This window comes from Athene cunicularia (assembly GCF_003259725.1).
Source record: "Athene cunicularia isolate RWA chromosome 2 unlocalized genomic scaffold, athCun1 chr2_part1, whole genome shotgun sequence".
Lineage (NCBI taxonomy): Eukaryota > Metazoa > Chordata > Aves > Strigiformes > Strigidae > Athene > Athene cunicularia.
The window spans coordinates 11,838,596-11,857,350 of record NW_020799095.1 but is presented as its reverse complement, the minus strand read 5'-3'; the positions used below and the strand labels follow the sequence as shown (position 1 = coordinate 11,857,350).

Genomic DNA, 18,755 nt, shown 5'->3' with positions numbered 1-18,755 from the left:
CGCTCCCTTCCCCCTTTGCCGGCGTGCCCCTCGGTGCAGTGGGCCTCGGTGGGATCCCTCCATGCACCCGACTCCCCGCTTAGCTGTTCCCCTTCATGCCCCCCCACCTCCCCCCCTGCTCCCAACACCCGATCCAGCAGGCAGGAGTTATCTAGCAGGCAGGGGTTTCCCCACTGCAGGTCACAGATCCTCCTTCGGGGTCTCCCCCCTGTTGCCAGGGGATGCCCCACTTCCATTTTAGTGCTGGCGATCGTCGTGTGTGTGTGTGTGTCCCCAGCCCCGTCCCTTCCTGCCTCCCCCACGTGCCTCCCGGGAACCCAAGGGACCAGAGCTGTTCCATTTTTATCTCCTACACCCCTAGGCTGGATAGTGGTGGGTGGTGATGGCTCCTCTTGTGTGTGCAGTTTGGGGGAGATTAGAAGGAATTGCTTCGAGCTTCCCTGATCTTCACAGTCGTCCTCGTTCCAGTCCCTTCTCTCATTTCGCACTTGCTTTCTGAGAGGAAGCTTTAAAAGTCCCTTTCCCCCTGCTCCTCGGTGTTACTAGTGCAGGGGAGGCTACTTCGACTGCAGGGCCTGAAGAGAAGGGAGACACGAGGACCCTTTAAAGGAGCATGACCCAAACACAGAGCGAGATTGTCAGCAGCCTTTCTCTGTGTGTGTTTGTGTTCACTGTTTGTTCCCCACGCCCCATGGTGTTTCCTCTCCAGGTTGGGGTGTGTGGTGGGGGGGTCGCTATGTCGGATGACGATTCGAGGGCCAGCACCAGCTCCTCCTCATCTTCATCCTCCAACCAACAGACAGAGAAAGAGACAAGCACGCCTAAGAAGAAGGAAAGCAAAGTCAGCATGAGTAAAAACTCTAAGCTGCTATCTACCAGTGCCAAGAGGTGAGGCTGCAGTCAGTTTTTCCTCACTGATTTGCTGCATCTTCTCTCCTTCCTCATTTTATTTTGCCCCGTTCCCCCCCTGGTCCTTTGCTGCTCCCATTCCTCATCTCTAGCCCTTGTGCTCAACCTTTCCACATGAAGCTGCCATTGTCTCACTTTTTTCAGCATCTCAGTGCAGCGAGTGGCTGCCCAACTTCACTGCTGTCTGGTCTCCCTGCTTCTTCCTCTGTTCCATCCCAAATATTTTCCTCTTTTTCCTTCCTGCAGGCTGTTATTCTGTCCCTCGATTATTTCCACTGTTTTTTCCTTTTTCCTTATTAGCATCAGTTATAGGGATGGTGCAGGATTGGCAGGGAGGACCTTAATTCCTTCTCTGCTACTGGAAGCTATGTGGTCCTGAGTAAGGCATTGCATTTCAATGTCAGTTTCCCTCTGTAGGTTGGGACTGATCTAGAGAGGCTTTTTTCTTTCCAGGACTGCTTTGGGAGTTAACCAATGTTTGTGAAGAGTTTTGAGTTTGCTTGCGCTGGGGGAGTGCACTCTAGTGCAAGTGGTGTAATATAGCCCAAAATATTTTCCTCCAAATATATTACTTTGTTCAGTCTGCTCATCACTTACATTGAATTTTCTGTATATGGTTGGATGTTGAATAGAATAAATAATCCACAGCAGGTCCACTTGTGGACATTCTGTTTTACAGTAGTTCTTGCACACAGCACAGAGTGGGTTGGGTTTTTTGGCGAATGAAGTAATTTTTATTCCAGAATAATGTCTACATGGGGGAGAGGTGCCTGCATAGAATAGTAATTAAAGAACAGCTATGTCGGTCAGTTGTTTTTTTTTTTTTTACCTGGATGGGTTTTTGTAGCCACTCAGGGTTGTTTTTTTTTTAAAAAAAAAAGTTGTTACCTTTTCTGATTCTGCATTTCACCTGAATTCAGCACCATCCTGCTCCAGGGACCTAAGTTGACAAATGGAAGTTTTCAAGAAAAACTTGCAGTACATCAGTAAGAGTAATAAACCATCTCACTGAACAGCTTTGCCAAGCAGCACAGAGAGGTTGTATCTGTAGGTGTCAAAAGTGGCTGGGCTTCTGTGCAAAATGCCTTGTCGTTGCAACTGAGTTCTCTGTGGCTTTGCAGAATTTAGGCAGTTTGGTTACTCCAGATCTCCACTCAGCAGGTTTCCATGGCAAACTGACATAGATAGTGGCAAGTGGTGTTTACACATCGTGCCCTTAACTATTTAAAAAGAAGTTTGTAAACTGCCTAATATGAAAAGGCTGTGGTTCTCGCATATAAGTCGGAGAGAGGCAGAAAGTTTAAAGGAGAAGGGAGGCAGACTGAGTGCTGGGTGGGGAAATCTGGAGGGGAAGCCTGAGTGATGGTAATGGGACTCCAGGGAAGGGCATGATAGCTGGTTGGGCGTTTTGTGGCAAAAGCAGTGTGAGCCCAGAATAGTCTGGGCAGGGTGTTGTCTGAACGCAGTGAAGAGAGGGAGCGTCTGGAGTCCTGAGGGAGAGGACGTGGGGATGTTGTGTAGCTCTTGAGGGTGAAGAGAAGGGAGAATTGAAGGTGGCAGGAATGTGCAGGAGTCTCGGAAATAGATATTCACCTTCCTTTAAGTGTCCTTGGGAACGGCGCAGTTATTCACTCCCTTGGGGCTGGTGTTTTTTCTCAGGATGGTGATGGGAAGCTGAGGGGGAGGGGAGCCAGTTTGGCAATGACTGTTTCTCTCAATCCAGCAAGACAGAATTCCTTTTAGAGCTGCAGTTTCCTCCTAGAACTTGGTGCATCACATTTGCAGAGGTTTTCCCTCATTTACAGACTGGTTGATGGGGTAAAGCAGCCGGTCTTTTCCACTGCCCCTGTGTGGTTGGCATGTCTGTGGGAGCATACAACAGTACCTGTCTGGGCTCAGTGCACGGTGCTGGTCAGCTTTTCTGCCCGGCTCTGTAACAGGGTGCCTGTCCTGCTTAGTGTGTTTGGACGGGTGGGAGGCTGCAGCGGATAGTGCCTCTCATGTAGTGTTGCAAACTCACGGTATGTCTGTAAGGTATATGTGTTAACTGCTATCCCACACAGTGATTTACCTTTGTTCCTTCTTGCTTTTATTGCCACAGGATTCAGAAGGAATTGGCTGACATCACCTTAGATCCACCTCCCAACTGCAGGTTGGTGTCGATTCCTTACCGGAGGAGGGTGGGGGAAGGTGAGGGGCTGAAGTGGGCCTGTGTCTGTGTCCTCAGAGGCTCTGGATAGAGCAGAGGAATGGCTGTTTAGCTGGCCAACAGTATTTTTGTGAATGCTTGGATGACATTAGTTTCGGGGTGAGGGGGCCTCCAGAGATTATAACTGCTTTGATAGGAGTTTTCTGTTTGTGTTTGGGCTTGTTTTGGTGTTTTTAACAATTGCATTTCAATCTGTTATACTGTTTTATGTGTTTTCTGGAACTGGCCTATAAAGAGTGTGAAAACTTTCTCCTTGTTTGTTTTTTCTGGTTTATAAATCTAATGCCTGACTGCACTAATCTTATATAAATAAGAGTTCTGCCAAGGAAGCAGAGAATAGTAAAATGCTATGAGCTTTTTAGCCCAGAGTTCTGATGTGAACAGTAACTTAACAGTGGAAGAAAAGCGTGAATTTGTTGCTTAGTGGGTGCCCTACAGAAGGGCACGTGTTAGCTGATGCAATAAAAAGCAGGGATATTCTGTTGCCCTTTATAGAGCAGCTTGTTTTTAACTGTTTTAGAAACTTGGAATGTTTGTTTGAAACATCTAGCAGGTTGATTTGGTTCATTGCCTGGTGGCTTGAGCCCTTTTGCATTTGGAGAGGAGGCAGTAGCAGTGTAACATCTTTGGTTGTGCTTGTTCATTCGAGAGGAAAGTGGTTTTCGGTCTGATTTGTGTTCGCTATAGTTGCCAAAGCACAACTCTGTCCTGTCTTCTTGCTGTGGCTGAGGTTTGAGGCCTTTTTGATGTTGGTAACAGCAAAAATCAAAATTCTGTTTATAAATAACTATTTAAGTTGGTCTTTTTAGTATTGAGTTGCCACCCACAAATGCACGTGAACCTTTTTATTGAAGCTTTTTGCCATGTTGGTCTGTAGGGAGGCATTAGCACAAGAGTTAGCCTGACAGGTCCAGAGCCACTCTTTCGGTACCAGTGCCAAGGACCATAATTAATGAAAGGACGGATGGGATAAGGCATGTGAGCAGAGGTCTAGGCTGATACTAAGATTTTTGTGCTGTTTGGAAGATAAGTGATGAGCTCTGAAATCTTTAGCTGTGACAATATTGTTTTAGTGACGATAATGACTACCTGAATGGTATAAGAGCTTCCAGCTCTTGGGCTAGAGTTGTCTGTCTTGGCTGTGTGTCAGAATGAAGTCCACATGCTTCCCCTCCTCCCACCATAACCTAATTTTCATGGGAAAGAAACCCAAAAGCACAGCTCAGAAAGGCACTGTGATAACTTGAGTTTGAATGATCAAGGTGCAGGGACTGCAGTCTGAACTTTGCAAATCTATCCAAAAGTTGTTTACAAGTATGTCAGGCTGCAGGTTTCATCTGAAGGTTTGTGTAAATAATATTAGAACTTTAATTTTTCCTTGTTTCAGTTGGCATAATTCACAGGTAAAGATGAGCTAGCAGACCACCTGTCAAAATAGAATACGGTTTTTGATTTTTCTTTTTTTAATTACATAAACCACTGAGGATAATGCACTTCAAAGCCCAGCCCACATAATAAGCTTGCATTGTTTCAGCCTTTATAAATATTTCTAATGATAAAAATTAGTTCATAGTACAAGTAGCGATGATTAATCTTCTCTCATAATGCAGCTACAAGTATTCTGCATTCCTTCGACCTTTAAATGAGTGACAGTGAAGGCTGGCAACTCTTGCAAATAATACATGAAGCTGGTGTCATTGTTAGTGTCTCTTAATATGTTGATAGGTAGGAAAATGTGAATGGAGGGGGTTGTGTGTGTGTGACCAGAGGAGTTTTGGTATTGCTCATCTCGGGGTGAAGTCATCTTACTGCAGTAAAGATAGTGGTGAGTGAAGGCGAGCTGCTCTGCTTATGGCGAACGAGGTTCTAACTGCACAGCCAAGCACTGGGAGTTTGTTCCTGTAGCAGCTGGTTTGTAAGAGGGTAGACAGGTGCCAATTGCCACAACAGTGAGATGAATTTCAGCTATTGCAGTTATGGGCAAAGTTCACCTCTTGTCGAAAAAGAAATAGAAATAGTCAGTTTGTGAGTGTGAGGAGATTAAGCAGGTGAGAGACTGGTTGCTGCACGATGTTTAAGGTTGCCAAAATTTGATCTGGGGAAGCCTGCTAACCATGTCACTGATGTCCTTTTTTTCTTTTTTTTTTTCCCTTTATATGAACATTATTACATGCTGTGAGGGAAGTATTAAATACATAGGTCCAGAACTTAGTTTCAATTTTCTGCCTTCATGACTTTGCTTATCCTCACCTGTCCTCTGACCTCCAGTCCCTCATCTTTCTGCTGCCTTTGTGCCTCTACAGACTTTTTTCAGGTGTCACTGGAGAGGAGTGCAGTCCTCTCCTTTTAGGTATCTCACTCTCTTCTGCAAGACTAATCTCAAAACTTACATATTCAGGGAGCTATATACAATACCAGGTACTACCTGGTATTCTGCTGTCAGCTTTAGGGATGCCACAGTCTCAGAATTCACATTTGAAAATGTGTATCTGAAACTGTATCCTGTGTTACTCTTTTTTTCTGGATATTTGTTCTTACACCACCATCGTTGTGTTTTCCGCTGTTCTGTGCTGTGCCCGGTGTTTGATAGCAGTTCATTGTTGGCCTCATTGCAAAGTGCTGTTCTTCTTCCAGTCTTATTGCAGTAATGGGAGTTCGAGATATTTAACACATCCCAGAGCAGCTCTGCATATTGAAAGAAAAAGCTTTAGGTTGTAAATGATTTTTAGTAAGAACTGTTTTATTTTTCTTCTTATAAAACACCACATATAAGATGCAATTACAAATAATGAAAACCATTTGATATTTCAAACAAAATAGCTTAAAAACAAATGAGTTTCATTTTTATTTTTGTAGCTTGCAGTGACCATATTTTCATGTGTGTAACCCACAGATCATCTGTTTAAAAAAAAACCCAAAAAAACAACAAAACCAAACCCCAAGCACACTCAACACCCTGTGATTGAGCAGCTGTGTGGGTTTTACACATATGTGGGTAATAGGAGAGGAAGTTTTTTCCAGACCTTCCTCTCCCCTCAGGAGTTTCCTTGCTTCTGGTTTTCCATAGCTTGCCTGTGTCCCCCAAATGCTTACCCGTGCTTGTCTCTCATTGACTGCTTCATCATCTCTTTGTAATCCCTTTGCCCCTCGTGTCTCCCTCCCAAGGCTGTGATTTTGATTTTGTGCAGGCTAGTACAGTCACTTGTACAGAGGTGCAGAATATGTGCAGATAAACACAGACTGAGTTTGGCCTGCATTTAAAAAATAGATTTTTGGACTTGAAGACATTTTCTGAAATGATATTTTTAATACATGTCACAAATATGTGTGTTCCTGATGGAGGCAATGCTGTCCTAAGTGTCCTGGTGTAGTAGTATATGGGTGGCTTTTGGCTGCTTCTGAATGGTTCTTGCTCGTCTTCATCATTTTCAGTAGGCTGGTGCTCTAGAGGTCTTTAATTTCTGTTGTCTGCAAGATGATTTGACTTCTGATATTAACACTGAGTTACGAAAGTTGAAAGTGGCTTTCAAGTTCAAAAGGTGGTTAGTGGTTAATATGAATTGGAGAATAACTGTTTGGACCTGGAGTGTTATAAGTCTTTTAAGAGAGTACCCGGTGATTTCTTCTACTTTGTATTATATAAGAAAGTTATAACTCTTGTTTTAGAACTCAGAGAGGGTACCTAGAGACTTTGGACTTCTGGTATTCTGTGTATGTTGGTGACAGAGAAGTATGTCTTGTGTTTCTTTTGCATCATAGAAGTCTGCATCTGTACCTGTCTGCAGGTGTCAAAATACAGTTCCATCTTGCTACTTAGGCAAGCCTGATCTTTGTAGCTAACACTTGTGAGTATTGTGCCAGAGCTTTCCTTCTGTCACTGTGAAGAAGTTCCCAAAGCTTTAACAGAAGTTAATTAAAGCTTTAAGTACTGTTTATTCTCTTTATATCATTTATTTGATCTCTGTATCTAAGCATCTCCTGATAGTAAATCTAATTGCTGCTGTGAAGTTATGAAATAAATGGTTTTCCCCATTTTAGGGATGGGGAGTCGCAGTGCACAAAAAACAAGTGACTTGTCCAAGGTCACACAGGAAGTCTGTGGCAAAGTGGAGAAATGAATGTAAATCTCCTTTGTTTCAGGCTAACTTGCAGCTGAGCTGTTCTGCTGGAACTGTGTGCATTGGTTGCGTTATGAGCAGGGCTTTGAATTTGTGCTTTATTGGGTGTCTGGTATTGACTGTATGGGGGCATGGTAATCTAATGTTATTTTTCCCATCTGTGTAGAGGGGGGACCAAAATGGATATTAATTCAAATTAATGTTTTTTAATCTTTCTTACCCAAACTGAAACAAGGTTGTCTTATTTAAGTCCATATAGGCAAGACTAGCTGTTACATAAACAAAAATAATTTTCAAATCTTCACCGAAGAAGGCATTTGCCTGCAAGGCTTACCATTGCCTCAGAGTAAAATGCTATCACAAATTCATTATTTAAAGAACAATAATAAAATACAGTTCCCGTCTCCTTGAGCCCAGTTTTTGTAAATTCACAGAATAAGGACCAGATCTCCCTTAGAGTCTTGTGAAAGTTAACTGTCAGCACTTAATAAATATATGTCTTGGTATAGGTGGTGGGAAGAAGTGCTGTCCACTATAATGTGTGGAATATTCATAGTTTTCAAAACTTTGCAATGTGGAATTAAGATTTCTTGTCTAGAGAGAAATCTGCAGAAAATGTGTGGCTCAAAGGCAGTTTTGAGCTCAATAGTTTCATATTATAATTAGTAGATTTCATCTACATGTCATGAAGGTCTGGCATTTATTTTGATTACATCTGGTTTTTATGGTGCTTGCAATTTTTTGCAAAGGTATTTTCTCAATACCTCCATCTCAATAGTGCTTTTGCTTTTAAATCTGGTGTATTATCTAAGGTGGATTGTCACTGTTAAATTATAATATCAGTGTTGGTTTTATTATTTTAATGCTTGGAATAGTCCTTCTTGGACATAGCCATATTCTAACAAACTTTTTTGTCATGCATTTTGTAAATATAAATCTTCATTTCAGTGAGGCAGGCTTGTTTTTTTTTTTTTAATGTGCACACTCAAATTATTAGATCAAGAATGACACAAATGCTGGGTTTTACTTCCTCATAAAAAAAAGTGCAGATTATATTTAATGAAAATTATCAGCTGGCAAAAGTGGGTTTAGCACTTTTTTTTTTTTCCCCTCCCCTGTTGTTTTTCTGAAATGGGAATGTTTTCTGTGAGAAGTTTCCAGCCGTAGGATAGGAAGGACCTTCGTTAATTAGTGCTGTGTGTAGTTGAAAAATATCTTTTGTCATATAAACTACCAGTGGTTCAGCATTCCCTCCCCGCTTTGTTTGGCACATGATCCCTGGAGAAATAACTCTTCCTTTTGAAATGGTGTATTAACTAATTTAGAGATCCTCCGCAGCTGTGTATGGTCTAGCTTGCAAACCATAAAAAGAATACCATTTCTACACTCGGTGAATCTGAAGTATGTGTAGGTTGCAGCTCCTGCAGGCAAAGTCTTCTGCCTGATGTACTCAGACAATAGCTGCACAGGAGCAGCTGCTTTATTGCGGGTTGATTAGTTAATATTACAGGAATTTACCTTTCTGAAGATATTCCTGTTTTTATTTGTCTCCCTTTAAACATCAGAAATGTTTTGATGGACAGGCTTCTCGGACGCTGTGGCAGGAGCTGGCTGATGCTGTGGTAGATTTTGTTTGGCACATCCTGGCTCAGTAATTCCCAAATGAACTGCATTCTGTGCTCTTGCATGCCAAACATCGGAACGATGAATCTTGAGAGCGGCTGTGAAATTGTATCATGGCTAAGAACAAAGAGGATTGAAATCCCTTCTGTGCACACTCTCTTGTATACCACTTAATTTTATTATTTGACTTTCAGCTTTGCTGCCCTTGGAGGGCACTGTGCAACTGTGTTTATGATGCTGCTTATATGTTTTATCTGAGAAATTCTAATAATTCTTCTTGGTTATGCAGTCTTTAATTTGATTTCATTTTTGTTGTATTTCAGCTCTGCTTGTCTAGATTTTTATACTGGGATGTGTATAGCGGTGAATATTCATGATATGTGTATGGTACTTTATAGACATAAACAGGAAACACTGTGTGGAGTATTTATACTTTAAGGGCTTGAATCTGTCTTGTCTTTTTATATGAAGACAAAATTATTCACAGTGAACTGGCTAGTCTAGGGGATTGAGAAAGTGATATAGGATACGGTTTTGTGTTTGAGGATTTCAACAAGGACAGGTTTGCTAATGACAGAGAGCTTTGTGGTTTCTGAAGAATGGGTTGGTCTTGAGAGCCGTCTGACAAACGTTAACTTTGGCCTTGCTGTTAAGGGGGTTTGTTCTGGGAATGGAGACGGAGCTGAGCTGCACTGGTACAAGTTATGCCAGTGGATTAAGTATGAGTTAGCGCAAAAGTGAAACTTCTGCAGTCTCTGCTTGCACTTTGTTGTAATTCTGCATGATAGACCAGCCTTCCATACAGCGTGCCTCTCAAAGTATTTAATGTACCAAACAAAAAGAAGATATCATTTCACGTGAATGAGTTCAGAGATTATTGCACATCTGTGCAGACTTGCACACCACATACAAAGCTAAGCGCTGTGCTTTCTCCACCAAAGAAAGTGATTTAAACTAAGTTAAATTAATGATGTAATTTAGTCATTATAGTAGAATCTTGCCAATCTGTACATTTATTTGAATGAAATAAGTTTATACTTATTTTTCCCTCTGAGGCTTAACAGTGGAGGTCTAAATACTGACTTTGTTATTTTACAAGATGAACTAGAGAACATGTATTGTCAAGTACTATAAATAAACTACAACTGACAAAATAAACACTGTACACTCTGGAATTCAGAGGGGTTTTCTTGTTTCTCTTGCTAATTTGCAAATTTCAGCAACGTGCAATTGGTCTTCCAAGGCATTTGTGGAAAGTGTAATGGTTACTACAGTGCATTTTCTGTGCATGAGTGGCTAATTGACATTACCAAGAGAGTATATCATAGATCTGTATGCTAACTGCAACATCCAAAATGCAGTGTTCTTTATTAACTTGACCGCCCTGGGGTGGGAGGTGAGAGAAGAAAGGAGAGTGGGGCATACAGATTATAGCTGTGGTGTTTGATACCCCACACTCCTTCCAAACTCTTCCTTGATTTCAGAACTGAAAACATAACATCAGGTAAGATGAAGTTGAACTGTTTGGAGAATTGGGTTCAGGCCAAGTTACGGCAGTTCATTTGTTTAAGGGAAAATACAAAGTAATTGGATTAAAGAAGCTGTACCTTTAATGATGTAGAGTCCTGTTAAATTCCTTTACTTCTGTATTTCTGTGAATCAGTGCAGAATTCAGGGCTTGATTCCTCCAGGGGCTTCAACTTTTGGAGTCAAAAGTGAGTAAACCAAATCAACATGTTAGTTAGGTGTATTTTGCACTTACTTTGTATCAGTGTAAATGATTATTTAAGAGATTAGAGAACTGCATTTCTCATCTTTCCCTTTGGAGCTGCTGGACTTGCTGGAAACAGAATCTTGAACTGGTACTGAGAATTGTAAAGGCAGTAGTAAATGCTGTGGACTAGAGAGAAGGTGCTTCCTGGGGCAGGTGGACTGCTAATATTTAATGCTGTTTCTGCTGTGGGTATCTGGGTAATAGATTTTTGCCATTGAAGCTAATTTCAGTGTCTATTAAGGAGAAAGAAGGAGAGGGGTATTGGGTTCTTTTTCTTTTTTTTCTCCTGATGCCTAGGACCCCACAGAGAGTTGCACACAGGAGTGAAAAGGCTCACAAACATTAAAAATTAATTCCGAAGTCGAAGGTGTCTTTTCACAGCAGATGAATTGATGAAAAAAAGAAAAATACTTCTAGTGTGGACTCAAAACGTCAGAATTTTTGGAGACAACAGCAAAGCTTCAGGGCAATAGTTATTGTTATACAAGGAAGCCTGTCAGGGTATCTGTCTCAGAGGTTTTACATGCAGCTTGAAGATCACTGAAATTTTAAGGTGCTAATTTAGGTAATGACTGTTATGGATCTGTCGTGTGTTTGAAATTTTCAACTTCTGGAAAGTTTCAGTGTATTATTTTGTATTCTGAAAAGTTGTAGACTGCTCTGAGAAGTGGCCTATAGATGGTGGAGAATGCAATATATTTAATTAAAGTAGTGTTTAACTGTTGCAGATGGTTTTGAAAGATTACTAAAACGCACACTGTTGCAGTAACATAGTTTTAAAGCAATTCTATCAATACTGTAGTGTACCACAAAAGGTCATTTCATCAGAAGTTTCTGATCAATCAAACTGATTGTTGTAATATTATATTTGCACATTATTTCCTGTATGTCTTGGTAACCTTTTTAAAGGAGATAAATTAGATGATGCATGCAAGCATTTATAGCTGGTGTCTTCCTTGACTTCCCTAAGTAGTTTATTAATAAGAATTGTCTAGTTTTGTTTTTGATGGAGTAATTCTCCATTTGAGAATCTCATCATATTTTGTAGTGTTCTGGCTTCTGATAAAGGGTATTTATGCTTACTTACCCTTGGGGGTTTGTAGGAGAGAGGGAAGAGACTGAAGGCTTTAAACAGCTGTGCCAAATAAAATCTCAAAATATCACGAATCTGACTAGAATTCTCCATTGTATTAAAGCTGTGATGATGCTTCCTTCCTACTTCAAATCAAACTTCAACGGCACCCTCGTGATCTAGGAAATTGGGCAAGAAGATGTATAGTAGTGACAAGAGTGACCTAGGAGATCTAGGTTCTGAATGTAATTAGTTTTAGGCGTTCAGCTGCCCTACTGCTTGTCTTTTAGTTGCATCCCTGGATAGAAGTCTCTAGTGAAATTTTAATACTTCCTTTAGAATAGCATTTTTCCAATTTTTTCCATCCCCTCCCTCTCCTTATGAGGTTAATCAGATTGCAGGCGTTGGCAAAACTGAGAGGATGAATGAGTTGCAGGTGAGGAGTGGAAAAGGACATAAAACCACTCGAGGAAGAAGGGTGTTATGTTCCTTTGCACAGCAAGATTGTTCAAGGTGTTAATGGTGACTGTAAGGGGTGGCAGAGAGAGATGGCCCTTCAAGACAGCAGAGGCAATTTTGCACTGGTTGCTGAAACAGTTGGAAGCAAAGATAGCCTGGTTCTTTGTCTGCTCTATCAATTTAGCTCCACTTTCTTACTGCCTTCTCTAAGAAGCAGAAGAGACAGGGTATCCTCCTCTTGAATGGAGAGGGCTATCCATGGGACAATCTCTTCTTGGGCATGGGTGAATATTTAAACAGGCAAGCATGCAAACTGCAACAATAGTTTTTGCTGTGCTGCTTGTATTACAACCCACCTGGGAGACAAAATATTCATACACCCATAAAGTCAGTGCATTTATATGGTCTAACACTGTTTACAATGCTCTGTAAATTAAGAAGGCATAACCTACTATACCTTGAAAATTACATGTAACAGGTGCCCAACCTGTATCTTTGCAGGCCTTCTTGTACCACTGCATGAACCTCATGTGGTTCTTGACCCATGGATTGTCCTGTATCTTTAGAAGTGTGTGAGCAAGATGTGAGGAGTGGGAGAAGAAAATTGGAGGAGTGGTAGCAAGAAAAAAGCAGAGGGAAAGGCAGAGGTAGAAGTGGAGAGAGGTGACAGAAGGGGGAGAGAGAAACAAGTAAGCAAGCCAAAACAGGTAGAAAAGTTCAAAAAATTACTTGAAACTCAGTCAATCCCAGTCAAGTAGACTAGTATTAAAGATAGGAAGTTGCAAATTTAATTTGTTGAATGCCCTGTGAACCTGCATCTCCCAAAGGAGCACACCTTGCTTTTGTAGCATGTGGAAGAGAAGCACGACAAGAACTGTTATTCAGTAAATTCCGTAGTACTAGGCACTGAAATACTCACTGAAACTGTTAAGAGATCATTTTAGAACAGATTAAGTTCTTTTACCCAGTAGGCAGTGGAGTTCTGGAAGCTGTTCCTGCTGGAGGTTGTGGAGGCATATCAGCACATTTGAAAATGGGCTGAACAAATTCATGGGCAACAGGTCCATTAACAGACTCAAAGAGAGATGTCAGGGATGTGCCCTTTAGCCCCCCTAATGCAGTAGCTGCAGATGCTGTGGGAGTACGGGGAGAATGGGCTACAGATAGTGGTCACAATCACCTATTCTGAGGAGTATCTGCTGTTACCATTGCTGGGAGTAGGGTACTGAGTTAGATGACCCCAAATGATCTTTTTACAGTCTACAGGGAATACCCACAAAATTACCTCATTCCCCCACCCCACTGTCCTTCATTCCAGTCCACTAACTTCAGTCTTTCTTCTGTTGCCTTGTTCCACTTGACATCACTTTTAGCCACATAAAATGTTCAACTTCTGCCCTTTATGGAACTGTTTTTGCCTTTCGTTTTATGCTTTGCTGTTTAAAGTAAGCCCTCACTTCCCGTCGCTCAGCCACTTCTCCTTGATTCTGTAAAGGGTTAACCTTCATGTGTTTTGCTGAATTTAGGCTGTAAAATTTTGGGGGCAAAGGACTTCTTTCATTTTTGTCTGTGTTTGCAAAGTGGTATGTAAATTTCCAGCTATGTTTAAATGTTCTTTAATAATAAAGTAGGTTTAGTCCTTGGGTTTATAGATGTCTACCTATCCCCCCTTCCCCAAAAAATGAAGTTCTGCTTATGTTGCAATATTGCTTTTTTTTTTTTTTTTCCCCTTATCTGATTGAGGTAAATAAGCGAGTTGTTTTATTCAGCAGCTATTGTATTATCTTGAATATGTGATTTGGTTATTTTCCGGTTTTATGCACATCAAGGTTATCACAGCTGTTACTTTGTGATACTACTACATTGTAATAGGATAATGTGTTTTGAGATATATTAGTGTTGGGGTTTTTTTTCTTCCTGGATAGTGGCAGAGAAATAATAAAGGTGTCCAACAGCTAATCTCTTTCCTTGCTGTCTTTGTGCTCCTACTTCACCTTCCACCTCAATAACTAGGAGGACTGTAACTATTTGTTAGGGAAATATTAGTTAAATTGCAGTGTTATTACATGTGCTGAGACATTCCAATTTAAAGTACTTAGTATTCAGTGTGGGTACTCCTAATGACTATAAATAATATTTTACATTTGAAGTTTTATAATGTATCAGGTATGTCTTGTACATTGTGTTTTCCACAGAAAACGCAAATTTTCTCACCCATAGATGTGCAAGCTGTAGTTTCTACATTGCTTTACAAAGATGTTTGCTTTGCTTTTCATAATAGTCTTGTTTATGAGGAGATGTAAAGTTCAGACAATTTAGCATTGAAATTGTTCAGTTGCGTGTTTCACTGCAGTGCTAAGTAGCACAGAACTAGACATTTAGGACATGTTTAGTAACTAGTACTGGATTCTGCCAGTAAAGACTGAAAAATAGGGATTGGATAGTGGAGCCTCTGTATGATAACACTTTGCAGCAGGGATGCAATGGACTGGCAGGGTCCAGCCGTAAGCTGGAGCAGCAGAGTAAAGGGCTGAGGGTAAGTGGGGATGTGTTGTGACCTCTCTCATGGTTGGCTGAACAGCTGGATGGGATTTGTTAGTGATTCACAGTTTGGCTTAAAGAGAGATAAGGAAAAAGTGCTGTTTGGGGTCTGGATCTGGGAAGGAGATTTGTCTGTTACCTAGTGAAGTCTGTTCTGTTTGCAGTGGTCTTTGTCAATTCAGAATGAGTGGGGAAAAAAAGGACAGAGCTAGAGTTGATGGCTGAACTACAAAAAAAGAGTGAAAATATAGGGTGGGTCTAGGTGTGACCCTTAAAAGCAGAGAACAGCGGGGAAAAAAATGCATTTTGCCAGATCCTTTTCCAGTAGTAAAGCTGCCAGTCTCTTGCACAGATTCTCACCTCTCTGTACGTCTTTCCTAGGCTCTCTTTTCATTACACTCCAGTGTGTCCCAAGTCACCAGTAAGCTCTGCAAAAGAGAGCTAGTGTGCTTGTTCTGGCCCATGGAGCTGGGCCTCTTTCTGAAAACCATCACAGGCTTGTAAGGAACAGTGCTAGTGTCTTTTGCCTCCTTATCCTGCTGAGCTGAGCAGGTTCTGGCTCCTTGTCTTTCCTGACGGCTGCACTGATCCTTCAGCAGTAAGCCATTACATCTGTCAAAATCTCCAGCCTATGCTTACAGGGAACTGAAGAGGCAAGGCTGTCCTGTCGAGAGAAAGAAAATGTTTATGAAGAATTAAAAAATAAACAGATAAAACCATTCTTGTTTTATTAATTTACTTGCAAATGAAGTAGTAATGATCAGCTAAACTACTGACTGTGTATATAGATTTAATTTTTTTTTAAACTGCTTAAGTATTTGGATCACAAATCAGAGGAGCTTGATGAAAGGGAAAGAGGAAAGTGGTTTTAAACTACTTGAATGGGCAGTTGGGATAATCCTGAGTGCAAGGTAACATAAGAATTGACATTTGTCATCTTTCTTTATGTAGTACTTTTGGTCATTGGAAAAGTGTATTTTATTATCTTGAAAGGTTTCTGGTCAGGAGGATTCATCTAAACTTCACTTTGGGGTTATGAGGACATTTGACATGTGCAGTAGGTGAGCCTGTTACGAGCATTTACACAGCAGACAACTGTATGCCAGGCAAATGAAAGATTCTTTGGTCAGTGTTTTTACTAATTTTTCTCTCATGTACATGTTGAATGACACATCTGGAAAGTCATCTGGTAGCTGTTTTAACAAATGTTTTCTTTTCGAAGGGAGAATCTTGTTTTCTGGATATTAAAATAGTAATGGAACTGTGATGTTTTGCTTTTTTGAAGATAATGTGTCATATCCTAATGACACACTGGGTCAAGTGCTAAATTTCAGTCCTGGCTGGAGATCGTGAATGAACTGTGTCCAGAAATAAGTGGCATTGTATGTCCCTGTTCATATTACTAGGGTTCAAGGTCACTAGAAGAGTTGTGGGTTTTAATGTACAATATACATGATTTACCCATTCTTTCTTAAAAAGTGCCAGACTCTGCTGAACTATGTGAGCACCTTACTGTTTTACGTATAGCCAGTGATCTTCTTTTTCTCATCTGGTTATATAAAAAGAAAGTAAACATTTATTTTTTTCTTCCTTTTAAAAATTTATTAATTATGCTGGATAGAAGAATGCATCTTCCTTTTGGCTTCTAAAGTTGGTTGTTTGGTTTGGGTTTTTTTTTAGTGTGCTGGGTTTTATATGGGGTTATTCTGTAGTAGGGATTATATACTATGATTATGAAGCTATCCTCTCTTCCAAAGGATCATATATGTGATCTCTCGTCAATAGGGAGAAATGCTTTTGACCTTTCTGTCTCTTTAGACTCATTAGTTGTTGGACATAGTGGTGCTTCTAAAATTGCTTAATTGTTCCAAAGAGATCATTTGTGCTTACTCTGTTATTGCCATTTGATGCTGTTTCTCTACATTCTGCCAAAAGCCCACGGTATATTGCATTTTTATTGTTATGTAAAGCAGCTGTAAAGCAAACAGTGTGGTTGTGTAAGTGTATTTGAAATCTTTGCTATTGGCTACTTCATTTTTTCCCTTTATGTCTCTAACTTTTACATTTATAGTTTTGCCACCACAGGGAGCTAATGAAAAGCAAGCATATAGACTGTTTAAAAATAATAATAATAATGCCATGTATAGATTCATGTTGCTTCCTTATTCATGTTTATTAGCCTGTTTCACTATAAGAAAATCTAGGGCATGCTGTGCTGGGGTGTTTTTTTGGTGGGAAGGTTGGGGTTTTTTGTCTTCTCCATGCGTTGGTTGGACTGTTACAGTCCTCTCATTTTGGGAAACTTCAACAATTGTAGAGCAAGTGGGAATATAGCAAATAAAGGAAAAAGACAAATGCATCAAGACATTGATCTAGATGAGGGGAGGTCTGTTGAACTGTTTTGGTTTTTTTAGTATCTGCATGCCTGTAGGGAATCAGTCCCATTTGCATCCTTTGCACACTCACAGGATTATGAAAGGTGACTTATGTGTTGCAAGTTTCTCTTTACAAGTAGTACTGAAGAAAACAAGGGCTTAAATTATCCTATATTTTTGATTCTTTCTGTACCTCTTTCAGTATATAGTAGAACTGCATGTCTCAGGAGTGAAAATATGAAATGTATATATTTATTAATGGTCTGAGTTTCAACACTAGCTGTTTACAGTAGGAGTACTTGTTGAGATGATGAGTCTCTTGATCATTCTTTGTCCTAGTGGGAAAAATGTGTAAAACCATCACAACAGCCACTGGGCAGCCTCTCTCACAAATTTCCATCTATGCTGGTTGCAGCTGCTAAGACATTTTTAATAGGTAGATTTTTTTCTCACTTTAAACTCTTCCTCTAATTGGAGCTTGCATAGCTTAGATCCTGCTTTCCACTCTCTTCAGAAAGATACCTGAACTCAATCACCACTGAGCCAGAGCTGCCTGACTTCTTGTAGCCTGTGCAAGTGAAGCATGCCTACTTGTTGGGGTCTGCTCTACTTGGATTAAAGGAACAGGAAAAAAAACTGTAAAGATTAAAAGATGCTCAGGAGGGGAATGTGTACTTGGATTTTGCTAGTGGTTAGAGGTAGATCCCTCACAGTAAGGAAGGCTCTATATAGTGCCTCTCGATATGTGTTTTGCCGTAGGTGAATTGTTCAAGAATGACAATAGAATACAGCTGTCAGCCTTCAAGTTTGAAATAAATGAAGTAGACTTTAGCCTGGTTTTTATTTTGCCCACCATTTCATTTTGAAAATTATGAGTTAATAATAATTTACAAATTTTAAAACCACTAGATATTATCGTACAACAGCTCTAAGGGAACAGTTGCCTAAGATCTGGTTTTTGTTAGTAGTGTGTTTAGAGCATGTGTGTGTGTGTGTGTGTGTGTGTGTGTGTGTGCAAACACCCCTTTTGTATTCACTTACTAAAATGCAGTTATATTTCTGAGAAAGTAAAGGGTTATTTTTTTCTTTACTGTTCCTATCCCAAATGTGCAAAAATGGCTATACAGAAAAGAATTATTGTAAGATCAACTCTCATTTTCTTCAGCATTTAACTTGACTTGCAGAAGTTGACAGAATACACATTTTCCTAAACTCTGAACATTGCATCACCCAGGAGAAGCTCACATGGGAATGTCTCAAGTGCAGGCAAAACAGACTCCAAGGATAATGCTGACTTGCTACAATTAATCCCAGTGGTATAAAGGGTAAAGCCAAACTTCTTGTCATGACTGAGAGCAAAAGATGTTAAGTGGGATCAGTGCTACAGTATTGTATATTCTTGTCATCATTTTGTAGCAAAAATGATAATATATATTCTAGATCTGCCATTATGGAAGACTATATGAGTGTGTGTGTTCTGAACAAATATCTATGCTGAGGGTTTGAAGTGGGCTAATTCTCTTTTATCAGTCTTGGATGGTCTTTCTGCACTTTCTGCAGTATTATTATGGTAGCAGTAGCTGTTTGTTTTAACTGCCAGTGAACTGAGTTAGTACAGCTATGGAGGCATACAGATTTTGTGTGTGTACATGTGCATGTTTATATGCACATGCAT

General features: G+C 40.4%; 1 protein-coding gene across 1 annotated transcript in view; it reads left to right on the top strand.

The window, feature by feature from the left end:
• The first annotated feature begins 390 nt into the window (after nt 1-390).
• The window catches only part of LOC113476817 (ubiquitin-conjugating enzyme E2 E1), a 41,160-nt gene continuing 22,795 nt past the window's right edge, over nt 391-18,755 (top strand). Inside the window, exons 1-2 of the mRNA XM_026842771.1 lie at nt 391-888; nt 3,011-3,061. Of these exons, the coding sequence (XP_026698572.1) occupies nt 614-888; nt 3,011-3,061 (326 nt within the window). The 5' untranslated portion in view covers nt 391-613. The remainder of the gene's footprint in view (nt 889-3,010; nt 3,062-18,755) is intronic.